The sequence below is a fragment of the Rhizoctonia solani genome, chromosome 5 (assembly GCF_016906535.1).
Source record: "Rhizoctonia solani chromosome 5, complete sequence".
In the NCBI taxonomy this organism is placed as follows: Eukaryota; Fungi; Basidiomycota; class Agaricomycetes; order Cantharellales; family Ceratobasidiaceae; genus Rhizoctonia; species Rhizoctonia solani.
In genome coordinates, this window is record NC_057374.1 from 361,567 (window position 1) to 388,042 (window position 26,476).

Genomic DNA, 26,476 nt, shown 5'->3' on the forward strand with positions numbered 1-26,476 from the left:
GACTTTGCAGAAACGTCTTATAAACGATCACCATTCATAATTCAAATCAAATGAACTGGATTTTCTTCACAAAAACCGCTATACAAAGAGCGACAACCCACAACCATCTATCCCATCCAGACGAATCGACCCATCTCCAACTTCCGCCCAAGAATATACATAGAAAAGAGAACAAGGACGTTTTTTTTTTTACTCCTGGTCCTTGACATCGATACCCGAGTCGCTCACGCCCTCATTGGCAAACACAGCCTGACGAGCCGCAAACCCACGAGCATTCTTGTAAAACACGACTTCGCCCTCGTCTTCAACAAACTTGCACTCTTTCCAGACGCGGAGAGCTTCGCTCCATGTTCCCGGTCGGCCTTCATGGTCGTATCCGGCAGAGGCGAGGCGGGCCTTGAGGTGGCGCGAGGCTTCCCATCTGTTATTTATTGTGATATCTCATGTTAGAACAAAGTGACATTTTTTTGATTTATTTAGGTGGAGTAAGGTTCGAGACTTACGCGTGGTAGTGAGGGATCTTGCTTGCGACGTGGTGGGCAACGTGTGTCTCGGAAATTCCGTGCGTGAGAGTGGCGCCGAGCCAGCCGGTGATAGCTCCAAAGATTCCAGGTCCACCGAGCAAGTTCCGATCAAGTGTCGAGAGTGCTCCACGGGTAAACGTGAATGAGGATGCGCGGTAGTGGGGGAGAAGGGGGTCAGTATGCTATACATGTGATTACGGTTATCAGTTCGGGTTTACCGGATGCGAAAAAGGAAAGACAAACCTGGAGGAAAGTGATCAAGACGAGCCAGTGGTTGACCCAGAGATAAGGAATGAGATAGAGGGTGAGACATTCAAGGAAACCGCGTTGGTAAGTCCAAGTAACAATTCCAGCCAACCAGATGAAGATCCCAATATCAGAGATGATGATCTGACCGAACTGATGGGGCTGGAAGAGCGGCAAGCCGGGCGTAAAGTGGTTTGTGCCCTTGGGGTAGGACTTTTGGCCAGACGCATTGGTAAGGAGGTACATTGGCCAACCGAAGAGCTACCATTTAGAGCGTAAATGAAACCGATGCCAAGAATCTGAAATAGTGAAAAACTCACGAGTTGTGCAAAGACCCACCAGGCAGCGCCTATCGGAGAGTCACCAAGTGCATCCCAGAGCTCTTCCTGAATTTTCTCGTCGACGCGTGAGCCAGCAAGATCTTCCTTTGCTGGGTCCAGGGGAGGCAAGCCGCGTTGAGAACGAGACTTGGGAACGAAGACCTGGTCGTTGGTCATATGGCTCGTCGAAGCGTGATGTCTGGCATGGCTAATACGCCAGGAATGGTAAGGCACTCCAAGCGCCGAGTGCAGAACCCATCCGACTGCATTGTTGATGAACTTGCTTTCGCTGAATGCCTGGTGACCGCATTCATGGGCAATAACCCACAGACCAGTCGCTACGAGACCAGTCGCGTAGCCATATGCTTGCCAGCCAAGGAATCTGCCAACAGGGTATAGATATGGCAGTGCTTTTTGGAGCGCGTCCTGGGCAACCGGAGGAAGCGCCGAGACAAGCGCGGGAGAGAGGGGGAGATCCACAGGGTTGATTTTCGGAATCAGGGTCGACGCGGCGCGGTATATGGCTGCGATGAGTCCGACATCCATCGCGATATACGCAGAGGAGCGGAGCGCAGAGCGTTGGAAGCAGTGGGCACTGAACCAGTGTCAGCTTACATCAGAAATATATATTCGTACTACTTACGGGATAACGCTCAACACATCCTTCACAGTTAGCTCTGGGACAACAAACTTTTCAGGTCCGGTCAGCTTGTCGGCATCATCCATGGCAGACTGCTTGTTCGCTGCGTTCTTGCGTTGCGTGACCTGCGACATCTTCGATGAAAAAGAGGAGAGAGGAGAGAGGGGTCTATCGTCTATCGTGTCGTGAAGGAGAAGAATCCGAAGGATCCCAACTTTTATAATTTACTCTGCTCCCGAATTTTCAGCCGCCCCAACCAGTTCGGATTAGGTAATCAACATTCTCCCAAACTGCTCCACCACGTGTCGTGATCTATAATCTGATATGAATACAGTTTGACAACTAGGGTATGCGTTTGTGTGCGCGGGGGATCTGAATCACCCAATCGGCGGCGATATATCTCGCGGGGCGAATCGGTTTTGGTCGTTTGGTCCTTCCATTCGCTTTCTCCACCCCTGCCCCAAAACTACAATCAACTTGTGTATTCGGAACCGTAGGTTCGTGCTCTTCGGGTGACGTAAACGTGTGTCTTATCTTAAAGTCTTCGTCGGCGCAATGCCCGGCCCGGGCTACATGCGTATAGTACACATGTCTCGGTATTCAACAGGCGTTTCGCTTCCGGAGACGTGTCGTACGACCAGTGACGAGTCCGACCGATCAAGGCTGGCGTAGGGGACAATGTGGAGGGTGGGGGCGTTGACGTGATTCAAGGTTCTATTTGTATGCCGAAGGATTTAATTGGGAGGGTCTTTGGTGCTGGTGGTACTGGCAAGGTCCAAACATGTTCGTTTTCGTTGATGCCTAGCATACTAGTTGTTTCTGTTGACGTGCATTTCCCGAGTTTCGAGCCCACTCCAGAGTGTACTACCGAGTATTAATCAAGGTCTGCAATTCGAACCAGCGACATTCAATATTTTTGGTTTTTTGAGGACCGTGATCACCCCCTTTGCTTTCATGACGTCGGAGACCCCGAATTAACCAAACGAACACTTGATTCAACTGCATTTCAGATATAAGATTCCATTTCTCTTTGTAGCGCGATTGGTATATACAAATAGGTTTAATAAGTAATTATGACCTTCCGTCTCTGAGATTAGGTATCGATTGGTAGGTACGCACGTGGGTCACGCTGAATAGAGCGTTCTGAAGCAATAGACTACAGCTTGATCAATTCATTTCGAGAATATCCCCAGTGCTATTATACACCCTGCAACCAAAACACAATACATTTACATATGACAGTCCCATATAAAAACATCATTATTCAGCCTCATTCAGCGACTGCGTTCCGTCCCCTAAGTGCCTGCCATGATTGGCGAACGAACTAGTTAACCCACCCCTTGGGTCTCATATCTGGAGGAAGAAACCCTGAAGCGACCAAGCGAACCTCTGGAACGTTGCACTTGATCCAATCTATAAACTCCTTGTTCGAAAGCAAGTCATCCATAGATAGTTCACCTGCCCGACTCCGCCCCCCAAGAATTACAGCTTGGGACGAGATCTTGGCTGTAATACGTTTGAACCCTTCAAGATCAAGTACATTGACGTTTGTTAGATATAAAGTATCGACTGTTGGGAATCCGTGTGTCCCGTCTTCTGTATCCGAGGATAAAGGTCGGAATAAGTCATGACAGAAAGTTTCATCAAACCGCCAACCATGAATGGCAAGTTCCTTCAACGTTGGCAGTGAATTCAATAACTTGCGAAGTCCTGACCCGTCTAGCCAAGGACCGAGCACCGAGTCACCTCGGTCTAGAACTAACGTGTCGGTCTGAGTGTGTGATAGTAATGCGACCAGTTTGTCTATGCCTGTCGATGCAAACGTGTAGTAATGTGTCAGAGACGTTACTGCTTTGTCAGTCAGGACCAATGTCGAATGGTAAGTCCCGGGTGCGATTTTAAGGAGGAATAATTCCAGTACATTGAACGATAAGTCCTCAAGCAAAAGAGTCCTTAGATTGCGAAAATCAATTCTCGAAGATATTGTCGTATTGGCAGCCTCAGTCGATTGAGCGCAAACTTCCATCCTCATGATTCTCAAATCGCGGAGTGCGGTCGCGGAGGATATAGCTAACATAAATTCAGTCATGGAAGATGGAGAGTCTTTTAGTTTCACCCTGTAAATAGCCAACTCGACAAGCCGGTCCGTAAAAACGGTGTTATCCCATCGCACCTGAATCCGATCAAGTAGGAGGACCGAAAGAGAACTTATTAGTTTCTTGAAATCGCAACTGTAGAGCGATTCGGGTAAAGAGGTGGTCGACTCTGCCTTGCGCTCTATACTCTGCAAGCACGTGTAGCGTAGAGATAACTGAGAGAGTTCGAGGGGTGCGTGATCTTCCACCAAACGACGGATGAAAGCATAAATATCTTCGTCATTTCCCCCTTCCACATATAACCCACGGATGCGATGAGTATGTCCGACTATGATGTTCATAAAGCGCGATAATGCACCGCCCCACGGCGCGACAACGGCAAGGCGAACCCCCCGACTCCCGGTCCTCTGAAGACTAGTATTAATAGCCTCAAAATCAAGAGTCTTGTCACATGCAGGTATGGTTTCCCATAGTACGCTATGATCCAAGGCAAGTTTCCTCCAGGTCGAACAAACGAGCATCAAGTTGCATAGTTCGGAGTACATGGCCTTTACCCCTTGATTCATGGAGACGCTGTTATTTTCCGGGGAATATACGACGTGGAAGAATATATCAGATAACACTTCCTGCGGTAAATACCGAACTGACGAGACGAGCTTGTTTCGTATTCGTGAAACGGTCGCTTTACATCGAGTGAGCTGCTCAGTTGCGGTAACTCTTAGCGAATCGAGAGCTGAATCGATACGAGAAATTATATGTGTAGGAGCTTTATGACCATGTTCGAAGTATATGTTGGTCTCCAGAGAAATGCATGACTCCAAATAAGCTTTCAGTGCGTTTGCAAGCAAGTCACGAGTTTCTTCAGATCGTTTCATTGCCGACTCAAGCGCATCCTATATAAATTAATAAATTGTCCTAGTTTAGGCGGAAAGATAAGACTCACATCGGAGGTGATCAGCATGGTTTGGGGCCCCCAAGGCTGCGAGGTTGTAATGTAAGCTCAAACCACGTTTGCTTGTGGGAACGAAGGCGCGATTGGGTAGGGTTGGCCGAAGTCCACGTGATGTTACAGGAGATCCAGGCGCTTGTAAATACCAGAATCCTTGTGTCAGATCACCCCCAGTCATCCGTACAGTCGGGACTCTTGACCTGCAGGTTCTTGACCTACAGGCTTTGTATTGAAAAGCTGAGTGTTGCGCCGCTTTACTATTGATTTGTAAGCTTGGCTATTGTCTTCCCATACTGCAGGTCAAGAGTCCCGACTGAATTACAAAAGAAGGATAGAAGCTTGGGGCTTCTGGACATACCTCTGGTGTACAGAGCTTTAAGGGGAAATATGTTAGAAGTCTCTAGTCCTACTTCCTATCTGGGGAGTGCAGGGACTTGAAGGGACTTGTTGAAATTTGCCCTCATGCCAAAGAATTGATTAGGAAGACCGTTGACGCTGCTGGTACTGGCAAGGTACAAAGTGTTAGTTCCATTGTTACCGAGAAAACGAGCCGTTATCCGGGCTATTAGTCGCACAAAATTACTAAGAAAATAATCGTATTTCTGTTCTCTTTTGTTCTCTGTTCTGAGACTTATTCCGTTGAAATAAATTTTCGAATTCCGAGTCCAGTCTAGACAGTATTAGGCGTAGGTTAGCAAATACACACCTGAGTTAATTTAAGGAAGCAAATGATGATAACTTCAGACAGAAAGTTCTGAAGTAGTACAGAGGTTGCAGTTTGGTAAACATGTTTCCAAACCATATTCAGGAATTGTACAATCCATTTATACGCGATAATCGCATGTATAAAGACTTCATTATTTAGTCTCTCTCGGGGACCATGCTCCTTGCTGTCAGACCTTGCCATGATTGGTGTGTGTAGTAGTTCAACCACCTCTTGGGCCCCATAGCTGGAGGAAGAAACCCCGAAGAAGCCAAGCGTACCTCTGGTACGTTGCACTTGATCCAGTCTGTGAACTCCCTGTTTGAAAGCAGATCTTCAGTAGACGATTCCCCTGTCCTAATGCACCCTCCAAGAGTTATGTTTTGGACCGAGATATTGGCTATGATAAGTTTGAATCCTTCTGGGTTGAGTACATCAGCGTTTATCAGATATAAAGTACCGACTCCCGGGAATCCAAATGCACTGTTTCCCACATCCAAGAATAAATGTTGGAATATGTCACGTCAGACAGCCTTGTCAAAGCGCCAGTCATGTATGCGGAAATTATACAACACCAGATTTGACTCCAATAGCCTGCGAAACTCTGTCCCGTCCAGCCAAGGGTATTTCACCCTGGCACATCCTTCTAAGACTAATGTATCATACTGGATTATATCAATGGCTGCTTGGGCCGTAAGGATCAATTTCGAATGGTAAGACTTGGGCGCAACTCTATGTAGAACAATTCCAGCACGCTAAATGTTAAATCTTGAAGCCAAAGGGACCTTAGACCGGGAAAAATGATTTCCGAGGGTATTGTCGTACTGCCAGCCTTAGTTTCGTCAGTATATTGACCTCTAGGGAAGGCAATAACTCCAAATAGACTTTTATTACGGTTGCAAGTAAGTCACGAGCTTCTTCGGATCACTTCATTGCCGACTCAAGCGCATTCTATCAGGATGGATCAGCTGCCCTAGCTTCTGCGAAAAAGTTGGACTTACATCGCAGGTGATCAGCATAGCTCTGGGCTTCCAAAACTGTAAAACTGTAACGAACGTTTAAGTGTGGGAGCGAAAGATGATTGGGTGGGCAAGTAGTCTGGTGAGGGGCGTCTTTTTAGGCGTTTGTAAATATCGGAGTATTTGTATCGAGTCACCCATGACCTTCACTCGATTGTATTAGATAGAAGATTCGGGTGTTCGAACACACAACTGGCGCACAGCGCTGGGGTATTGAAAGCTTAAGCCTCTAATCATTTTACCTACCTGAAAGGTGTAGCGGTGACTTATCAAGTCGTTGCAACTATCCGTGTTATCTTCTCATAGCATAAGAACGGTATCAATATACATCCAGGGATATAGTTCAAACACTGATATTAATTAACCCCTTATCCGTTCGCACTATACAGGGCAGACTCTGACAATGATTTGAAGCCGTGAGCTATGCCAGTAAGACAAATTTGTAAGATATCGATATTAAAATGAAATTAATTGTATTAATAGGCATATATTTTCTTTTATTCCCGCCAGCAAGGTGCGCACCAGAATCTGTTCCAATGATGCGATCATTTTGAACCCAGAGTTCAAACACAGCTAGTGGTTAGAGAATAAACATGGAAGCGATCACTTCTTAAAACTGTATGTTAGATTTATGGTCGTAATTATTCCTTGACTTTCATTGCAATCGGTCAGGCGAGATGTTTCTCATATCAGTGAAATAACCTGTGATCTAGAATATAACGGTCAATCCTCCAGGAGCTTACAAGTATACGGCCACATAGTCTTATCAATTATGAGTCTCATGTATAACCACTCAATAGCCAACAAACGAAGATACATTATATATCACGGAGTTGCCAATGTGCTGACAAGATCGAATTGAAGATATGTGTTTCCACGAAGATTTCGTCTTCAAGATCAACTCTGGAACGTTTGAAGGAAGGGCCGACCGTGGAAACTAGGATTGACATGTACTTCAAACTGAGACCAGATCAATTATGTCACGCCGGTGGTACTTGCTTGCGCGAAAAATATCACAGGGCTAGGCTTAGGGGATGGTATTCGTTGATATTCCATATCTCAACAATAAAAGGGCCGGCCTTGCTCCCGGACCACCAAAACTCCCCCAATCATACCACCCTACTCAGGTGTCCTCAGCCCCAGTTATCGTTATGAAGCTCACGCTTGGATTCCTACTCTTGGGGCTGTCTGCTGTATTCACGACAGTGGGCTCCACACCATTACCTGAGCTACAGGAGCGATGCACGCCCATTGGAAATGTAAGCAATCACTCACTCTCTCCCTCTCTTCAAGAGAAAGTCCTCGCGGTTGACCCTATAGCCTTGCATAATATATCGCTCCACGTGCTGTGACGCATGCTATCCCACAGGATCAGAGATTGGTTACTGCAAAGAGAAGCAAAGTGACCCCCTACACTGAGGAGGCTGAATAACTTCCAATGAGTCCGTGATTACACTCTCGTTTGATTGTAATACGAAACGACAGCCTCCTTTCCTATCTTTACTGGCACAACACTTTATTAGCATATGGTGGCCTCGAGTATAGAATTCAGGATCACTATATTGTATCTGATCCCCAGGAAACTGTGCCTGTAAGAAGCCCATAGAAACTTGGCATATGAGCACTTTATTCCCCATTAGGGCCCGAGGATAAAATGCCTCGATTACTTCACAAATCCGTTCGGATCAAACTCATGCTATGTTGGGAAGTAAGCAAGAAAGATACGAACGAATGACAGAGTCGTACTACCTGTTTGGGAAGCGAACTATCGGCTACTCCTCCGGTATTCATAGTTTCCGGTCGAAGGAATGCTGTCTGATGTGTGTGAGCCAAAGCGTGGCTTCATACCCGTCTCGCATATATCGACCGAAGCAGATACCCTATACACTGAGTCACCCCTCGTCCCCTAAGAAGCTCTTTCAGCTTACTATTCGTAGTGCCATGTATCCTATGTATTCTCACTACCACGGATGGCAAGGGCTTCAAACCCACTCAAGACCGACTCACTGTTCATCGGATTTGCCTTTTGATATCAATTCTTATCAGGTTCAGGTCGCATATACTTTCAATTGAACCCATCGGACATAAATCAATCGAGCCAAATTATATCACCAGGTAAAGGCTTCTGCTCTCGAGTCTTTTGAGAGACCCAGTCGTGTGCAACAAATATCGGACCGAAGTCCGAGTGGGATATGGGCACGTGACCTGACGTCCCCTTGGTCATTTGACGAGTATATCTTTTGGCTACCATGATCACCCATTCTTCACTTTGTATTTTTCCTCTTTCAAGTACGTTTGTTTTCGGCAACCTGAATTTATCTCATTCATAGCGTTTTAATAGAGCAAAAGTCTAAACCATGGCCGATAACGTTGATTCATCAAATATATTGGGCAGTGGAGGACCCAAGTTGATAGTTGTAATGGTAAGTCTCTGGTACTACTTTTATGCATTTAGAGGATCGAATGCCCCGGGATTTACATTCATATTTGGATCTTCCACAAATTTCAAACGCTTCTGACTCTACGTTTTTTCCAGGGCGTGAGTGGATGCGGCAAGTCAACAACCGGACAAAACCTTGGCCGAGCCCTTAATGCAACTTTTGTGGATGGCGACGATCTACATCCAGCAGCCAATGTTGCCAAAATGTCCCGTGGGGAACCGTTGACGGATGCCGACCGGGCCCCATGGCTCAAACTAATCCGAGAGCGCGCAACGGAGCTCGCTACTCAAGGCAACGGTATCACTGTTGTAGCATGTTCGTCATTGCGCAAGGCGTACAGGGAGCTACTGAGAGGAAAGCCGGTAGAGCTGGTCAAGCCTGAGCCAGAGTCGTCTGATGTCCCTGTTGTCCACCCGAAAGGAGAAGCGCCTAGTGTTGGAGACAAGGCCGATGTCGATGTGCACATAGCGAATACGTCTCCGCCGCTCAAAACCTACTTTGTGTTCATAAAGGGCACGAGAGAATCACTTTTTGAGAGGATGCAAAAGAGGCAGGGTCATTTTATGAAGGCGAGCATGCTGGAGAGTCAGCTTGTGACGTTGGAGAGCCCAGAGGGCGAAGATGGAGTTATAGTAGTGGATCTGGAGGCGACACCCCAGCAGCAGTGTGAACAGGCTGTAGCCGGGCTCAAATCGCTCGGCTCTTAGGATCAACTATTATATTTCTCGGCGTTGTAATTAATTTTGTAGTGAATGGGTGATCAACATTTAGAGTTTCGCAGATTGGGATGTTCCAGGGTTCGAGATGATGCGAATGACATAATCACTCCACGCGTTACTTTGGGCTTGACTCTGACCACGCCTTTCCAGTGTGGCCTCGTTACCAAGGACTGAACACCTTAAGTACACTTCCTACTTGATCTTTGGGTCTCTCTTGCTGCCCCTGCATGTTCTCCGCTGAGCTACCTTGCACGATCGGTTCCTTGAGAAATTAATTCCATCCATTGTATCTTACTTTTCCACAAATTTATCAGACTCTATTCCCCTCGCGATGTCTCTTATCGGCTCTGTAGTCGAGCGCACGCCTAATGCCACTGGCTCTACGACTTCCATGACACCGTTCCCGGTCTCATCTGATCCCAAAACGGGATTTCCTGCTGTCACCCATCGGTAGGCACATGCAGAGCCTGCCACGACTCCGCTCATCCTATTGATTCGTAATATCCAATTATTACAGGTCACAGCGACAACGCAAGAGTGCGTTCCGTCAGACTATGGAAGCCGCTCGACCGATGAATCGGGATGGCACAATTCCTGTCGTCAAGCCATCCTCCGAGGTAGCGGGTACGCAGTCAGGAGATTCAAGCGATGCGTCATGGAGATCCACTATGGAGGCTGAGAATGCACGCAAGGTAGCTTTTATGACCGACGAGGAACGGCAAGAGGAGCTGCGTCAGTTGAGCTCCAAGTTCGGCGATATCGCTGAGCTACGCAGTATCTTGACTCGAGCAAAAGAGTCGAGATCAAGGCCAGGTAAGTCGGTGATGTCGGCTAGTATAATTACCGAGTCTTGACTGATTTTTACGTATTTTAGATAACAAGGGGGCTACCTCCCCAACGATTGAGGAAGTCTCAGATGAAGATAATCCCAAGGTTCCCCCTTTGGAAGCACCCTCACCTCTAGTGCACAACCCTCAACACCGTGTCGCCACCCCGCCACGTCCCGTGCTTTCGCGTCGATCATCCGTCAGCGGGGTTTCTCGCACCGGCGCTAATACACCTGGGGCATCAGGCGTCCGGTTTGCTCAAGTCACCCCACGGGATGTGTTTACCTATCCTTCTGCACCGACTTCTCCTAAGCGAACCACGCTATTGATCGAGGCACCTCCGGCTGGAGGTAGTGGTGAGAATGTTACGAAATTGCAATGGCAAGGCAAAACTCCACTAGGAACCGAGCCCACCAAACTGGCACAAAATGAACCTCAAACAAGCTCGATCGAATCGGCGGCTGTGCCGGAAGACCAAGCCAAGAAGATCGAGTCTACCCATCCGCTTTCTCAAGTTTCTCCTTCTCCGAGTTCATCGATGTCCGATATGACTGTCAATGCATCGAGCCGAACATCGAAATCTGGAGGGGGTGCCGCCGCTACACCATTCCCTCGGTTGGACCCCATTGACACCCAGGCGACACCCGAAGCCATCAGGCAACAATATTTCCCAAATGAGCCCAAGAACAACCCGAATTTGGCATGGATGGCTGATCTACCGGAGATCCCTGATACTCCAGTCACGAGTGAATATGCCTATATTGATGGGATGGGCGAGAAGTTTATAATACGTGAGAAAGTCGGATTCGGTCTTGATGGGACGCCAATACCGCAGGAGATTGCCAAGGAAATGCCGGCCCATGATGGGCTACATCACAATTCACGAGGTACCGCTGGTAAGTCCGAGTCCACTTGGGTGTGGGCCTGTAAAGCCGGAGTCGGCGCCGTATGCGTTGGAGTGGCAGCCGCGGTTTCTTTAAAAGCTGCTTTCTAAACTAGTAAATCTGTTTGGAGTTTTTCTGCCACTCTGCTTGTTTCATATGTGTTTCTTTCGCCTTTCTTGGGTTTGAAGCTGTACCATCATGCTTTCTGTCTTTCATATCAAAATATCCAACAACACGCGTTCAACGCATTTTGATGGCGAGTCTTAATTTGGCTTTTAACGTGGCTCCAATCTCCCTTAATTCCCCTTCTTAGATCCTGCCCCTCCTTTTTCTACCTAAACCACGTGTTTGCCACGCTATTCCTATGCCACCTGTTCCTTTTTACCCCACCTGGACAAGCTTTCGCGTGACTCTTTTTGTTATGCATCGTTCTAGTCTTCATTTGTTCACGCCATTCGGTCGGCACGTTGGAGCCATTCTTACGTTCGTTTGACATAGGTTACACGCTTGGAGATCTTCTACACCTGGCACGAAGCACTGCCCCGATGCAACGTGCTATGGCTCTGGATGCCCTTGCTAGACTCATTATTCGGGTTGGACGGTGCGAATTAGGTACATGGTTCCCTCGTTCCGACAATTGTGAGGATCGGGATCGGGTCGATAGTACACAGACCGAGAACAAGGTGGTCCTTCCAGCTGCTAAACTACGGAAATTGGTGATCGATTCTGCTACTTCGGCCCTAAGCGAGCGAGGAGCTGTTGGAACTCGTGCTGTTGATTGCCTGTATGCGGCACTCGTTGTGTGGGACCACGATCTTGAACTAGTGGACAACGTAGAGCTTAGCCTGCGACCTGTGGGCGCGAATGAATCTAATTTACACGTTATGCCCTCTAATTACGTCACACCGGAGGCTGCTTCCCCAAGTGAGCCGGGACTGGACGAGATGAAGGTCGTGGATAATCTTGTATTAGACCCAATTTTGGAAACTGCTATACGCCAATTCAGTGCGCGGTCTCTCCCGAGAAGCGTTCTAGGGCGCCTCCTGGAAGTCATTGTGCGTCTATCGCGGCAATCCCGAGCCCACGCGTCCTCGATAATCGCTAGTTCCGGGCTCATCGCCGAAGTTATGCGCCTATTTATTCTCTCTGGATCCCCCTATACCGACTCCTCTGATTCAGAGCAGCCTGATCCCCTTGCCATTCGCTTATTGACCATACTTGCCCGATCATCACGGCAGAACGCCAATTTACTCCTAGATCCTACGGACACGCTGCTCCGTTTTGTTGCAGTACTTCCGCCTGAAGATGTTCCACCCACACTCCTCATTGCCACGCTCGACCTTTACAGCGCGCTAGGCCAATACGGGATGTACGCGCATATAGCCACCACAGCTGCAGATTCGTTCGATGCGCTTTCCAAGTACGTTCGCATGCGCAAGGATCCCAGTCTTTCCAAGAGTTGGTTAAGGCTCCGTATGGTGTGGACTGCGTGTTCCATTGATCCCCACTCGACGACACCACCCCACGAAATCCTTTGGTCGCAGGTCGAGGGATGGAGGTGGACCGAGGACACTATTACGTGGGCTCAAGACACCGAAGTTGAAATTGGCGTAATTGCTGAAGCATGGGGGGCCCTGGCCATTTGGCTCGAAGGAGCTGCTGTGAACGGCGTTCGAGCTGGCGCCATGGAACGTGAACAAGTTGTCCAAGCTCTAAGGGGGGAGCCCCAAAGTACCCGATTGCGAAACCTGCTCGATTCAGCCATTGCCCGACTCGCCGATTCTCTTTCGGAAGGCGGCCTCGCATTCTGGTCAAAGGACCAATCGATCATTGACGCATATTTCGTTTACGCGGCACTCCGGCTGGATTTGGCTCTTCTTCCCTCGTCAAATACAGACACGGGTTCAAAACTTGAATCTCCTCTCGCTCTACCACTAGAGACTATAAGCCAATTGATTGATAACATCGCACTGAATCCTATCTGGTCGATGGTCTATTCTCAACACACAACACCGCCGTACGCGTACGCGCGCCTGACTCCCCTCGGTCTATGTATGGGAGCATTCCTACTTCTTGCAAGGCGAATCGATTTTCTTCGAGGCTCGGATTGGCTGAAGTCAGCCTTGATTACCCTTCATCGACTGGGCCCCAGCTGTGCGGACATCGCTGCTCGTCTTCTTCACGAAATCGGGACCGCCTTGATCGAAGAACCTAACTTGTCCCACCTGTCCAGCCATTTGACCGAAACGTCATGGAATGCGCTGCTCCCTTTCCTCCTTCACGACCTTCAACCCAACTCTGAGTTAATAGTGGCGCCTGTGATGCCTTCGAGCGCATCTGTTTCGCATATTACAACCCAACTACTACCATCCCGACCTAGCCTGGGCGGTAAATTGTGCGGTCTTCCCGCCCGTAGAGATTGGACTATGAATCCGCTTGATCACCTGCTGCACTCAGGCACGTCACCGGCGTTCAAGTCACTCCCGAAAGAATGGAATTCGGACGAAGTCGACGTCGTGCGTACGGTCCTAGCACTAGCTTGTGCTAGAGAGACAATTCTGCGCGACGAACCAACACTCCGTATGACCAGCTCAGAGATCTCCTTTGGGTGTATGCGCGTATTCATGTTAGAGCACGACCAACCCCACGACGACTCGTCTTCAGAAATATTCCGCGACTCTCATGTTGAGCGACTCATGTCTCAATTGCTGTCAAAAGTTTCTCTCGGCTCTGGGCACTCACAACAAAATCCCTCGCCGTCACCTTTGGAGTTGGTTGCAAACGTTCGTCTCTCAGGGCAGCCTTTCTATCAGTTTTATACCGACCTCGTCGGACTGTATGATGCTGTCTCATTTGCTCATCCTCTGTTTTCGTGCATCTTGCTCCCGCCGCTTAGCATGAATTACGCAAGAGATTACCGTCGTCTTTTATGGGGAGATTACGGACATATTCTTCGCTCTATTCAAACCGAGCTTCCAGAAGTCCCAAGCGACACTCTTGAAGAATGGCTTTGGCCACGCGACAAGGACGCAGAAATGATCGGGTGGTATGTTAAGGCTCTGATGAAAGGTGGCGTACAGGGGTTCTTGCGGTTCATCGCCGTACATCATGTTGCCACCAGCATCTGGCCCGAATTCGACAACTTCGAAAATGCGAGCGAATGGAGCATGAGCCCACAGGACAAAGATAGGTCTCGCATGATTATTGGCGCGATGGTGCATCAAGCTGGCCCGGCGCTTTTGGGTGCATTGATGTTGTATGAACAAAGGAGGACCGGTTTTATCTTGTATCCTGATTGTTACGAAGGGCGTGGGTTGGACAGGGAGCGCCGGTTACGTCGGTTAGAATGGGCGGTTGATCTATGTGGAGAACGTGTTCGTCAGAGGCTCGAGAATGTTTTTGATGGGTGACTACCTTGTCAGTATATTCTTATAATTACATATTTCAGTCATTATATGACATGATACTCTAAACTATTTTTCACAAGCACCTGTTAAACTTAATATGTTACACTCGGTGCCCATGACTTTTTGGCTCAAGCGCACATGATCACATTGAGAACATGAACTACACAAGAGTACCGATCGTAAAGCGACACATTAAATCGGACCTAAGTTTATACTAATCACTTGTTCTGAAGAGAAATTGTACCGTCAGATCGGGGGAAGCGCGCCGAATTTTATCAAGTTGTGCATCCCTCGCCTGTGCAGTTGAATCTTCATCGGTAACTTAGCATATGCATTGTAATGCTTTGGAAATAAATACGCCCAAAGTCATAAATTTTGGCGTGGTAGAAGGCTCTTAATTGAAGGCTCAAGTATGGGGGAATTTTGGGTCAAGTCCGGGGAAGTAGCTCATATGTTCACATGCCATACTTAGTCTATGCTTCGGTCGCTATATGTACTGTGTGGGTTCTGTACGCGGTACAAGAGGGGGAGCCCGTGGCCGCCCGCAGGCGGTCTAGGGTCGTTGGCCGGGCCACCCAAGACTGCGACCGTCCTGATCAAAGGCTTGGGGTGGCAGAGAGCTGCACATGGATGGATATATTAGGAATGAACATATAAGACGGTTAATGAATCAATAAAATAAACGTTTAATACGCAGCAGGAATTGAGAGATGGTAGCTGGGTACTGAAAAACGCGAGGACAGGCTGATTCCTCACGCCAGTATACGATTCCGAGATCACAGCATGGAGTGGTGTCTGGCCGACTCACGTGCACCCTTCTTTTAAAAAAAATTTCTTTTCATGTTTTGAGACCTACATGCGAACGAGACAAACCGCTCTGATAATTACACAAGGGAGAACACAAATACCCAGACGATAGTTAAATGATCAGTAAGACATACGCGTCAAAGCCGTTACCAAAGGGCCAGCTCGCGCTGGTCTATCCGGGTTCCTCACGTCTCCATGGCGTGGTCCTGGTGCGCCAAAGATGAAAAGGGGGGAAGCCCGCCGGCAACCACTCAAAGTCTGTAACATCTATATACGCCCTTATGGCCACCCCCGTCCCGCCCTTATGGCCCTCACCCGAGCCAGGTCTTACGCCACCTGTACGCCTATTAGGCTTTCTCCTTCTGACCGTGTTACCCCCTGTGTGTTTCGAGGTTTTGTTCTGTTGCGTTCTTTCTCCTTTGTAGCGCTTCACGGTTCGATTTCGTCTTTTGTGAGCGGTTTGCCTTAGTTCGCATGTGGCTCCCATTGTTATATATGGCCATGTATTTAAAAAACCTGACTCACGTGACTGCGACCCCCTCCCTCGGTCAAGTATCTCATGTGAATCCTCCGCGCGCTGCGGCTCACCGATCACCATATTTATACGCGTAAAAAATCTACATTTCTTGCTTACATACAGCTCATTAGGTCCCCAAAAAAAAGGAAACCCCTTATAGAATCACGAGCAATACCCGTGTGGTCCACTTCCCCGCACTGGCTCGCTCCCCGGACCCAACTGTATCAAGAAGGGACATCCTTCTACACTATGCTATAATTCAAAATCTTAGCACGAATAGGAATTCGGAAATTCTTAGGCCTACCGCAGGCCCGCGTGTCCCTGAACCACATCTAGTCGTGCCGCCAGACCAGCCTATGTCAGAGTAGGTTAACGGACAGCTTGGGGCGCTTACTACAACACAATGGGCCAGCATATGTGGAGCAACCCCGGAGCAACCGACTGTTTCTTCAAGCTCAAATATCCGATTCACGGAAGCTTTTACTCGCGCATCATGGGATGACACACCGCAAACACCCTAGCGGCTTCTTTTGAGTCTGCCCAGGTCCTAGTAGAAAGTAAGAACGTACCATGTATATGTATATCAGCACCACATGTATCCAGCCCTCCAGCACCGTACACCTCCCTTCGTCGACACTCTCGGTACTACAGCCCATCTTTATCATGGGGCACAACACCCTCCAGTCCATAATACGTATCTCCAGTGTTCGTCAGTTGTCCAGAGCAACCCTCGAGCCAGCCCTCCAGGAGTTGAATCGGGCGATAACCTGAAGCATCGCAGCCGGAATTCCATACGTCCACTCGTACTCATGCCGTCCGAAGTCATATGCACCGCTGTACCCATACTCCGCTATGGGTGCCGTCCCCAGCAAAAGTGCCAGAACCATGTCACAAACAGCAAACCACGCAAACCCGGACCATTTCACACTCATCAATCGAGGAAAAGATACACCAAGGCTGTCACTAGATTGCTCGACTAACAAATTTGAGTCCGTCGCCACAGTCAGGAGGAATTGAGTGTATGATTTCCGAAACAGGGCGTAGCCTGACGTGCTATCCGCGAGAGTAGACTTCAAGTTCGCTAGCTGGTATGTTCTGTCACTCATTGTAAAAAATCATACACAAAGCAATCAGCCTGCCTTTAGATGGCTCATAAAACAATCCCTGTTCTCACTCAACAATGAGTGAGCGTGGGGCTTGGTAGTGAGAACGTCTTCGTACCTATTGATCCAGCCGCTGTATGTTTCAATCATTGAGTCGTTCTCTTTCAGTGCGCGAAGAAGCTTTACCCCAAAGTCAATTGCTAGCAACGTTCTTTTTAACCCTCTCCGCTGCTTTCCCAACAGACTACCAATGGCAGGCAATGGCGGAATAAACCAGCAACCAAGTTGTTCATAAATTCAAACCACATTTGTGTTCAGAACTACCAAACCGCATACTTGCACTCACATTCATTGGTAACCCGTACAAAATATTCATCCCTCATGATCTGCGATCGATCCACTGAAGAAGGAATAGCATAATAAAAATCTTGGATAGCCTGAGCCATACTGCTACTGATATACGGTGTGCCGGAGTGCTTGATATGCAACGACTGTTGTTCTGACGAGTGGGCACATATCACTGGTCGACTGTAGCCCCATAGCCATAACTGCTCGAACCCCCTTCTCAGCTCTCCGGTCGTATCGCTGCACTCATTCAAGTAAACAGTAGTAGTCATCCTGTATGTTATTGCGGCTCCTAGAATTGATGGCCCGGCGAAATGTTCTACATGTGTACCTGCCGGCTCTTGCCGATTTGTAGGTAGCCCAGCTGAGACAAAACTCAGGGTCTCAAGCGACAATAGTCAGTCGTGAAATTGAGAGCTCAAGTCAAGTTTATAGCATTCGAGGCTCGCCTCTGACGTTACCCCATCCACTCAAGAAGCTCCAACAGCATATACCGACTGGGAGTCCACCAACGTGTTGGCACGAACCTGACGAAGGCTAGCGTGGAAATGACCGTTTTCGTATCCTAGGCATTCGTATCCATTCCTTCTACATCTTTCACAGCGTGGTCCCGCCATATCACACTTCTTTCTATACCAAGGTCAAATGTGAGGAGTGGCAGTGTATGTACTCACAGACCTTTGTCGACATTTGCGACAGCTAGTTGGGAGCGGCCCAGGTTTTTATACAATACGATACGCCGACATGATCGAATCGACAGAGATATATTATTTGCTTTCCCAACATGTATCACCCTAAGGTCTTAGTTTAGTTTAATATTTGGTGCTACAGTGGGTTATGTCCATAACCACCGCACGTAAAACTCCATGGAACGTCACGAAACCCTACAAAATCTCTAGAGACTACAATTACTACAACCAGTCGTATAGAATATAGTTATGTAACCAAGAATGCAATGCCTATACCTTGTCATAGAAGTTATGCCCTCCTGGATCTCTGGAGACCCAGGGAGGCAAGTCCGGTCTCGGGAGATTTTGGAGGTTTTGCTGAGAAATGTGAGGAGGAGATTACAAAACACAAGACAGAGCATACCACTGAACCACCAGATGAGATGATTCAGTGAAACTGATTAAGCATTGTTGGACAACAGAATTACCGGATGTCTATGGACGTCGGGGATGAACTCGTGCCGTCACTATGCTGGGTAGTATGAAACGTTCCTATTCGGGCTTGTAGACCACCTTATTTTCTGTCTCCTATCTCATTTCGTATATAGTTCGCTCTCTTTGTATCACCACTCCCTCACCTCACTTTTACCACTTCCAAGCTGAGTTTTTACTCTTTAGATCGCCAGATACGGCTTTGCCGTTCCTACCGCCCTACAGGCATTTCTTCGGCATCGGGACTGAAGACGTCAGTACAGTAGTATGTTTGCCAACAGTATTGACCCACAACATGGTGGATTACTGTGCATAATATTAATACTAGTATCTCTTAGCTATAGGCTAATCTGGTCAAGCGTTGGGTAGAAAATTCAGCCCCCGGGCGTTTGGCTTGAGAAAGGTTGGCTATGGCATGCGTTTGCTTGGCTATGTCGAGGCTGCTCTGAGTAACATCTTCCCTGTTTTAAGAAAACATAACAGCGACCCTGGCTGTCAACAGAGGCGATTCTTGGTCCCCCTTGTTCAGCCTTCCGTGTTCCTGAAGTCCATGAGGAGCATGAGTAAATGTCTAAATTAGGCTTTGATTCACACTTCCGTTTATACATGAACTTTAAATTGCGATTGAAGCAAGGGTCTCTAGGATCGATTTTCTCGACTAAGTGTTCTTGTTCCTCTTGTCGCAGCGGATCGAACCGAACTCTCCTACAGTGCCTTGAGATTCCAAAGCCAATTCCGCATTATGGGATGATTTTAAACGCCAAGAACGTATAGGCTGACGGATAGAAAGACTTTGATTTGATTGGAGTACAACTCCACATGCAATATTTAGCCTTAGCTCTTTGCTACTATGATGGAGCGTCCGCCGGCGACTGCATAAAACTGGCTCATAAGATTCCCTCCACCTGTTTTTCCTCATCGCTTCTCACGATGGCCGTCAGACTATTGACCTCTCTTTCTCTTGCTTCTTCCGCATTGGCCGCGTCCCAGCAGCTATGGTTCACCTCCTTTGCAGGCCCCTTTTCCACCTTCACATTCGATGCCACTTTCCTCACTAACATCTCCACCACACTTGACGCTGGCTTTCAGCCCGGCTGGATTGCTAAGCATCCTCACTTAGACATCCTCTACACCCCGTTCCGCGGTCAAGGCGGCGTCAACGCATGGTCATATGATGCTCAGGGAAGTGTCAGCAAGATCGCCACGGCACGCACCAACGGAACAGACGCTGTGCACTGTGAGGTATCAGGAGACGGGCACACACTTGCAGTGCCGAACATGTCAGTAGCCCACAACCGAGAGTAGCAAACTCAACTGACTACAATTGCGATACAGCAACGGTGCCAACTTGGCTGTATTTGCTGTCCGCCCCAACGGCACATTCGCAAGCTCTCCGACAGCTGTGTTCACCTTCCCCTTCTATACACCTGGCCCTCACCGCCTTCAGCAGAAATCTCGCCCTCATCAAGCGCGCTTCGATAGATCTTCCAGCTTCCTCTATGTTCCTAACCTTGGCACTGATCGTCTGCACGTCTTCCGTGTTGATGGTCCTGCTGAACTTCACCAGCTTGCTGACGTCGTCTTGCCTGTCGGCTCTGGCCCCAGGTATGTTCGTCCTAAATCCATCTGCCACCTGCTCCATCTTCTACCACAGGCACATGGACTTCTGGCCGCCGACAGGCCGATCCCAGTTCCTGTACCTCGTCAATCAGTTCTCCAACACTGTCATGGTTTTCGACATCTCCACACCCACACTTGGCGCAGCACCCAGGCTCGTTCAGACCATCTCCACCCGCGGACCTGGCCTGCCCCCTTCGGACCCTAACATCGACATCAACGCTGCCGAGGTCACTGTGTCTCCTGATGGTATGATAGAGGTATAAACGACGCATATATGTGGCTAACGACGAGAGAACTGTAACTGGTGAACAGGTCGGTTCTTGATAGCATCGAACCGAAACGACACGTCTCGAACAGATGACACTCTTGCTTCTTTCTCAATCAACACATCCTCTGATTCGAACCATCTCACATTTCATGGCCTGACTGGCACAGGTATACGACCATTCTGACTTCCGTCTGAGCTAGGAGGCTGATGTCAATATTTCAGGCGGCAAGAACCCTCGTTCCCATCGAATTGATCCCACAGGACGATACATTGCGATTGCAAACCAGGATACAGGGATTAATATTATTGAAAGAGATATTGAGACAGGATTGTTTAATGGTGTAGCTGCTAGCTATACGAGCAATAGCCCTGTATCGGTATTGTGGCGTGTGTAACATTAATTACAGTACAGAAAGAGCACAATCAGATCGAAATGACTGCACACCTAGACTGAACGTAGTCATCCCATGTAACAGGCGCTCCTCCGAGACCCACACCGTGCCACAAATGATACAAAACCTCGCCAAACTGTAGTCCAGGAAACAGCCAAATGTGTGTGTCCTTAATTGAGCGGAGTTGTTCATATACAGCGATTCGGTGCTTCTCCAATCGGGCAGCCACACCAACCTACACAACGACAAGTTAGCGGATGAAATTCGAAGCGCATAGATTAAGCTTACGACAACACAGTGGGGCAGTGTGTGTATACCAATGCGAGAGCTACCTATGGCCTTCCCAAGCTCAATTATTTGGTCCACCGATGCTTGTATGCGTGAATCGTGAGATGATGCTCCGCACATACCCTAGTAGCTATGCTCAAACCTACTATAGGGGGAGATCGAGATTAAGAACCTACCATGTAGATATAAATCAGTGCTACATGCCTCCAGCCCTCCAGCACCGCCGCTCTATTCTCATCAACACTTTTGGCAGCGGAAGCCCCTTCCGTTACGAGATACTGTGGTTTCCATACCATCACGCGCGCCTCTAAAGCTTTCCAATCCTCCAGAGCAACTCTACCACCGGCCCTATACGAGTTGACTTGGGAGATGATCTGAAGAATTACCACAGGAACACCATATATCCACTCAAACCCATTATTTTCAGAGTCACACTCGCCATCATACCCGTATTCTAAAAGTGGGGGGACTCCTAGCAAGAATGCTGAAACTGCTTCAATTACAGTAAATCGTCTGAGCTCATAGCGAGATGCACTAAGGGCGTGAGGGAACGAGACAACAGCGCTGCCGTCCCGCCGTTCTATCAGCAAAGTAGTATCGGCTGCTGCAAGCTGAAGAAACTTGGGTAGAGAATTTCGGAGTAGTTGATACCCTGAGGCTAGGTCAATCAGGTTAAACTTTAGAGACGCCAGCTAATACCAAATGTCAATAGGTTATGGAATCGGGCAAGTAAGTTATTTTACCGTAAGGTGAACCATAAGTCGCTCGCCTATGTCGTCCAACGATGGGTTGTTGCAGGAAGTTGTGGTGAATTTGGGTTCAAGTTTATCAATCCAGCCAATGTGCTCTGCAACTACTGAACTTTGTATTTGGGGATCCTGGTGAAGTAACTGGAAGACCTTCGCAGCCAAATACATGACCCACACTATTCTTTTTGATTTTAGCATCTGGAGCATTAAAAGGTTGCCGATCTGAAATGGGGGAGGCGAAAACCAGTAGCTGAGTCGTTGAAGGTGGTCTGCAGAGTGGTAACTACGGAAAATCATAATAGACACTGTGGGATAATAAGCTCACATGTATGAAGGACATGTCCAAAATAGTCTCCTCGCATAGTTTGTGTTGCATCTACTGTACAAGGAACAGACTGACAAAAGGCTTCAATAACTTGAATTAAGTCATTATCGGGTAGATACGTGTTGGAACCCGTGTTCGAAGTTTGCTTATCAAGCGAGACATAACGAAAGTATACAGCTGGCTGACTTTGATCCTGTGGCCACAATCGGTTGAATTCCATCGATGCATTTAAGGTGTCGTGTTTATTTCTAGCTGAAGCAGCAGTTCCGTTGATCCTGTATAATATGCCATTTCCTGGAATTGGCGGCCTGAAGATTTGAGTAGTGCTTCCGCCTATCCGGTCCCGTTTGTCTTTAGGCAGTCCAGTTTCAGCAGCATCAAGTGTCTAAATGCGTCGAGGAGAGATTCGAGGGAACTCGAGATAGCATACTTGTGTTGATGTGCTTACCTCTGATCTTACTTCATTTGTTAAACTAGGTTTGAGTTGGGAGTGAGTCGGTTCGACAGGGTTTTGTCGATAGTTCTTCGCACGAGGCTTGCAACCATCATACCCCAGGCATTCATGACCACCTCTCAAGCACGTTTTACAAAATGGAGTTGACATATCACATTTTTTTCGTCTGGAAGACTAAGTTTGAACGTGGGTTTTAATGAAGAAATATATCAACACACCTTCGACGACATGTAAGGCAACTGGTGGGAGGGGGCCCGGGCTTCGTAGTAATGCGAGACATTCTCTTCAATAAAAACGTCAATCAATGCTATTCTCTCGTGTATTCGAACTTTTCCAGACGGTATGCTGAGTCGAACATCAACCAACTCTTGCTTTGCTGTGATAAAGTATATGAGCACCATGTATCACGTGGGTAAATTCATCATTCCGCTCATATCACGCTGACGCGTATTAGGGTCATCATGTGGCTGTCGTATCGATAGCCGAATCAAAGGTGCCATCGCTGTTCCTCCATTTCCCTGAGAATACCGAGGAGGAATCTTTAATACTTTAACCTTAGCAAGCTAGTTGGTCAGGAGAAGCATTGCATTGCATCTGATGTATTTACAACAGTATGGAATGACAGCTTGGACAGATGTTCACGGGGGAGTATCGACTAAATGTTCGTGGAACTGTTCTCACGCCATTTGACTGGTATTAGTCGAAGATAAACATCAGGCGTTCTCTCTGTACTTCTCTATTGTTAAAGCCTATGGCACATCTCTCAACGAGACTGTTTCCTCCACTCAGTTCTTGTGATTTGCGGTTCCTTGTAACTTACAAACAACGTTCACTCACCCTTCCTGATGTAAACCTATTTCATATAATTATCTAAGCTGCAAGGAAAGCGGAGGGAGTTCAAGTTGACATATTATCATTCCGATCAAGTTCAACGACAATGCTAGTGTTAATAGACAGCCAGCTAACGTGTGACTATTCATGTACTTGGCTGGCCTGCCTTACCCGGCAGAGAAGATGAGGTGGATGAAATTGGTACATTTTGATAGATAGATATACGACCGAATTAAACTTGTCTGAAGTGCATATAGCATACATTCCAATTAGCCTAACGTTTTTATAGTGCTGTATGCCGACGAAAGTGTTCAGGCATCTGATTCAGCCAGCTGAACAGCGTACCCGGATACCTTCGATGGCCCATAGATAGAGAAAAGTCCGGTCATTAAAGGCACAGAAGACTACAAGCCCCCTTGGATTGGAGCAATTGCACATCTAGATCGAACGTAGTCATCCCACGTAACAGACGCTCCTCCGAGACCCACGCCGTGCCACAGGTGATACAAAATCTCGCTGAACTGTGATCCAGGAAATAGCCAAACGCGTTCGGATTTGATCGAGCGGAGGTGCTCGTATACAGCAATTCGTTGTTTCTCGAGTCGCGCAGCCAGACCCGCCTATGCGAGAATAAATTAGTCGATGGTTTTCTGGAGGTACAGAAAGCTTACAACAACGCAGTGGGGCAGCGTGTGTACACTGATTGGCGAACTGCCTAAGAGCTCCCCAAGCTGAAGTATACGACCCACCGATGCTTGTATGCGCGTGTCATGAGATGATACCCCGCACATACCCTGACAATCAACTTCAGGTCCTGCATGTTGAATATAACGAGGAGAGCGCGCACCATGTATATGTAAATCAGTGTCACATGCCTCCAGCCCTCTTGCACCACAACCCTTTTCCTGGTAACGCTTTCGGTAGCGGAAGTCCCCTGCATTATAGAATACTGTGACTTCCAGTTCAAAACACGCATCTCCAGTGTCTTCCAGTCCTCTATAGAAGCTCTAGAACCAGCCCGATATGAGCTGACTTGGGTGACGATCTGAAGGAGTGCAACCGGAATCCCATACGACCATTCGTAACCACTGTATTTGGAGTCGTATTCGCAGTCATACCCATACTCCACCAAAGGCGGTAACCCAAGTAGAAAGGACAACATTGCGTCGTGCATAACAAATCTTATGAGTTCGATCCGAGGTGCACGAAGCGTACGCGGGAAGGATATGGTGAGACTGCCATCGAGCTGTTCGACTATCAAGTTTGTATCAGCTGCCGCAAGTTGAAGGAACTTTGGCAACGCATTCCGAAGTAGCTGATATCCCGAAGTAGTATTTACCAAGTTGAATTTTGTGGTTGCTAGCTAATGGAGAACGTTATTTATCACAAAGACTCGTTAGTCAACTGAATTGATTACCTCGAGGTGGGCCATTAGTCGTTCCCCTGTGTCATCTGATGACGGGTCACTACGGGAATTCGTGGTGAATTTATGCTCTAATTGATTAACCCAGCCAAGACACTGTGCAATTGCCATGCTTTGGGCTTGGGCGCCTTGCTGAAGTAGCTCGAAGGCCTTTGCTCCTAAATACATAACCCATACAATTCGCTTCGACTCTGCCAACTGAACCAATTCCGGACTGAATAGTTCCACTGAAGGAGGATGGAACCAATAAATGAGACGCTGAGTGTAATCTATGGGGTCACACTTATAAGAAAATCCGATAGGCACTATGGCACAACCTCACTTACATGTATGAACGACACGATTACGATAATCTCCTCTCATCGTTCGCGCCACATCTATTGAAGGAGGAACAGACCGGCAAAGGGCTTCTACAATTTGCGTCAGGCCATTGCTGGACGTGCCTGAGTCGGAATTTGTATTCAAAACCTGCGTGGCATTCCGAGTATAGTACGGACGTATGATCGATTGACTTTGATCCTGCGGCCACATCTGGTCAAATTGATACGACGGATTCTCGGTAACGTGCCGACTATCAACCGAAGAAACAGGCCCGTTAACCCCGTATAGCATCGCAGCTTCCAGAGTTGATGGCCTCGCGCCCTGGTCCAGATTTATGTTTGTTTCTTGAGGCAGCCTAACCACAGCTGGGTTGACCGTCTGAAAAGGACCAAGGCGGCATTTAGTGAAACCTGAGATAATATGATTAGGTCTCGTACTTACCTCCAGTATTTTTATATTCTTTGGATAGCGAGTTGAATCATCAGCACTTCGCCTGTGTATTATTACACGGGACACAGGATTCTCATATCCTAGACATTCGTAACCGCCCTTTAAGCACCTCTCACAAGAGGGTCTAGCCATATCGCACTTTTTTCGTCTGAGGAAGCAAATCTGAACGTCAATACCAATGAGGAGATATGCCAACTCACCTCCGGCGACATGTAATGCAACTGGTAGGAGGGGGACCAGGTTTCGAAATGACACGAGCCATTTGTGTAGGTTGGGCCGTCGGTCAATGCTGGCTCGTATATATAGACTTCTCCAGCAAGGGTGAATCAGCTAGTTTAGCCTTAGGGTAGTAGAGCGTCTGACTATTGCCTATCACGTGTCCATGGTTTGAATCTGCAAGTCCGCTCGTACCGCACTAGTGTCTGTTGGGGACCAACCATGTAGCTACTATAACCGGATCGAAAGCAAACAACACTGTCACTGATCAGCAACCGTCGAAGAGGGAACTTCCACTACCTCAACCTCGGAAAACCCATTCCCAATAACTCACAAGGTACTTCCACGAAACGTACCCTACTCTGTTTGATCAAGTAATTCAAAACAATATCCTCGTTCGGGGTGACGTCAAGACCGACCTCTCGTTCTGAC

The 26,476-nt window shown here is 47.9% G+C and overlaps 7 protein-coding genes across 7 annotated transcripts; 3 read left to right on the forward strand and 4 right to left on the reverse strand.

Moving 5' to 3' along the window:
- Positions 1 to 189: 189 nt before the first annotated feature.
- Positions 190 to 1,864, reverse strand: RhiXN_08917 (Fatty acid desaturase; the record flags this gene model as incomplete). The annotated part of the gene is made up of 5 exons (XM_043328733.1): positions 190 to 421; positions 504 to 706; positions 768 to 1,031; positions 1,091 to 1,685; positions 1,734 to 1,864. 5 exons carry the CDS (start codon positions 1,862 to 1,864, stop codon positions 190 to 192), a joined length of 1,425 nt encoding a protein of 474 aa, XP_043180179.1.
- A 1,140-nt stretch (positions 1,865 to 3,004) lies between these two features.
- RhiXN_08918 (F-box-like protein) lies at positions 3,005 to 4,787 on the reverse strand (the record flags this gene model as incomplete). Its single annotated transcript, XM_043328734.1, has 3 exons — positions 3,005 to 3,011; positions 3,068 to 4,719; positions 4,770 to 4,787. 3 exons carry the CDS (start codon positions 4,785 to 4,787, stop codon positions 3,005 to 3,007), a joined length of 1,677 nt encoding a protein of 558 aa, XP_043180180.1.
- Positions 4,788 to 8,854: 4,067 nt separating this feature from the next.
- On the forward strand, positions 8,855 to 9,645 carry RhiXN_08919 (thermoresistant gluconokinase; the record flags this gene model as incomplete). Its single annotated transcript, XM_043328735.1, has 2 exons — positions 8,855 to 8,920; positions 9,034 to 9,645. 2 exons carry the CDS (start codon positions 8,855 to 8,857, stop codon positions 9,643 to 9,645), a joined length of 678 nt encoding a protein of 225 aa, XP_043180181.1.
- A 343-nt stretch (positions 9,646 to 9,988) lies between these two features.
- On the forward strand, positions 9,989 to 14,778 carry RhiXN_08920 (RNA polymerase II-associated protein rba50; the record flags this gene model as incomplete). The annotated part of the gene is made up of 4 exons (XM_043328736.1): positions 9,989 to 10,107; positions 10,175 to 10,470; positions 10,532 to 11,380; positions 11,867 to 14,778. 4 exons carry the CDS (start codon positions 9,989 to 9,991, stop codon positions 14,776 to 14,778), a joined length of 4,176 nt encoding a protein of 1,391 aa, XP_043180182.1.
- Positions 14,779 to 16,809: 2,031 nt separating this feature from the next.
- On the reverse strand, positions 16,810 to 17,205 carry RhiXN_08921 (Fungal Zn(2)-Cys(6) binuclear cluster domain; the record flags this gene model as incomplete). Its single annotated transcript, XM_043328737.1, has 1 exon — positions 16,810 to 17,205. The coding sequence occupies one exon, from the start codon at positions 17,203 to 17,205 to the stop codon at positions 16,810 to 16,812; it is 396 nt and encodes a 131-aa protein (XP_043180183.1).
- A 2,432-nt stretch (positions 17,206 to 19,637) lies between these two features.
- Positions 19,638 to 20,990, forward strand: RhiXN_08922 (lactonase, 7-bladed beta-propeller; the record flags this gene model as incomplete). Its single annotated transcript, XM_043328738.1, has 5 exons — positions 19,638 to 19,987; positions 20,043 to 20,312; positions 20,362 to 20,573; positions 20,640 to 20,762; positions 20,818 to 20,990. 5 exons carry the CDS (start codon positions 19,638 to 19,640, stop codon positions 20,988 to 20,990), a joined length of 1,128 nt encoding a protein of 375 aa, XP_043180184.1.
- A 28-nt stretch (positions 20,991 to 21,018) lies between these two features.
- RhiXN_08923 (Fungal specific transcription factor domain) lies at positions 21,019 to 26,090 on the reverse strand (the record flags this gene model as incomplete). The annotated part of the gene is made up of 10 exons (XM_043328739.1): positions 21,019 to 21,222; positions 21,276 to 21,398; positions 21,452 to 21,967; positions 22,019 to 22,329; positions 22,425 to 22,734; positions 24,428 to 24,997; positions 25,052 to 25,326; positions 25,384 to 25,756; positions 25,820 to 25,976; positions 26,029 to 26,090. The coding sequence occupies 10 exons, from the start codon at positions 26,088 to 26,090 to the stop codon at positions 21,019 to 21,021; spliced, it is 2,901 nt and encodes a 966-aa protein (XP_043180185.1).
- Positions 26,091 to 26,476: the final 386 nt, after the last annotated feature.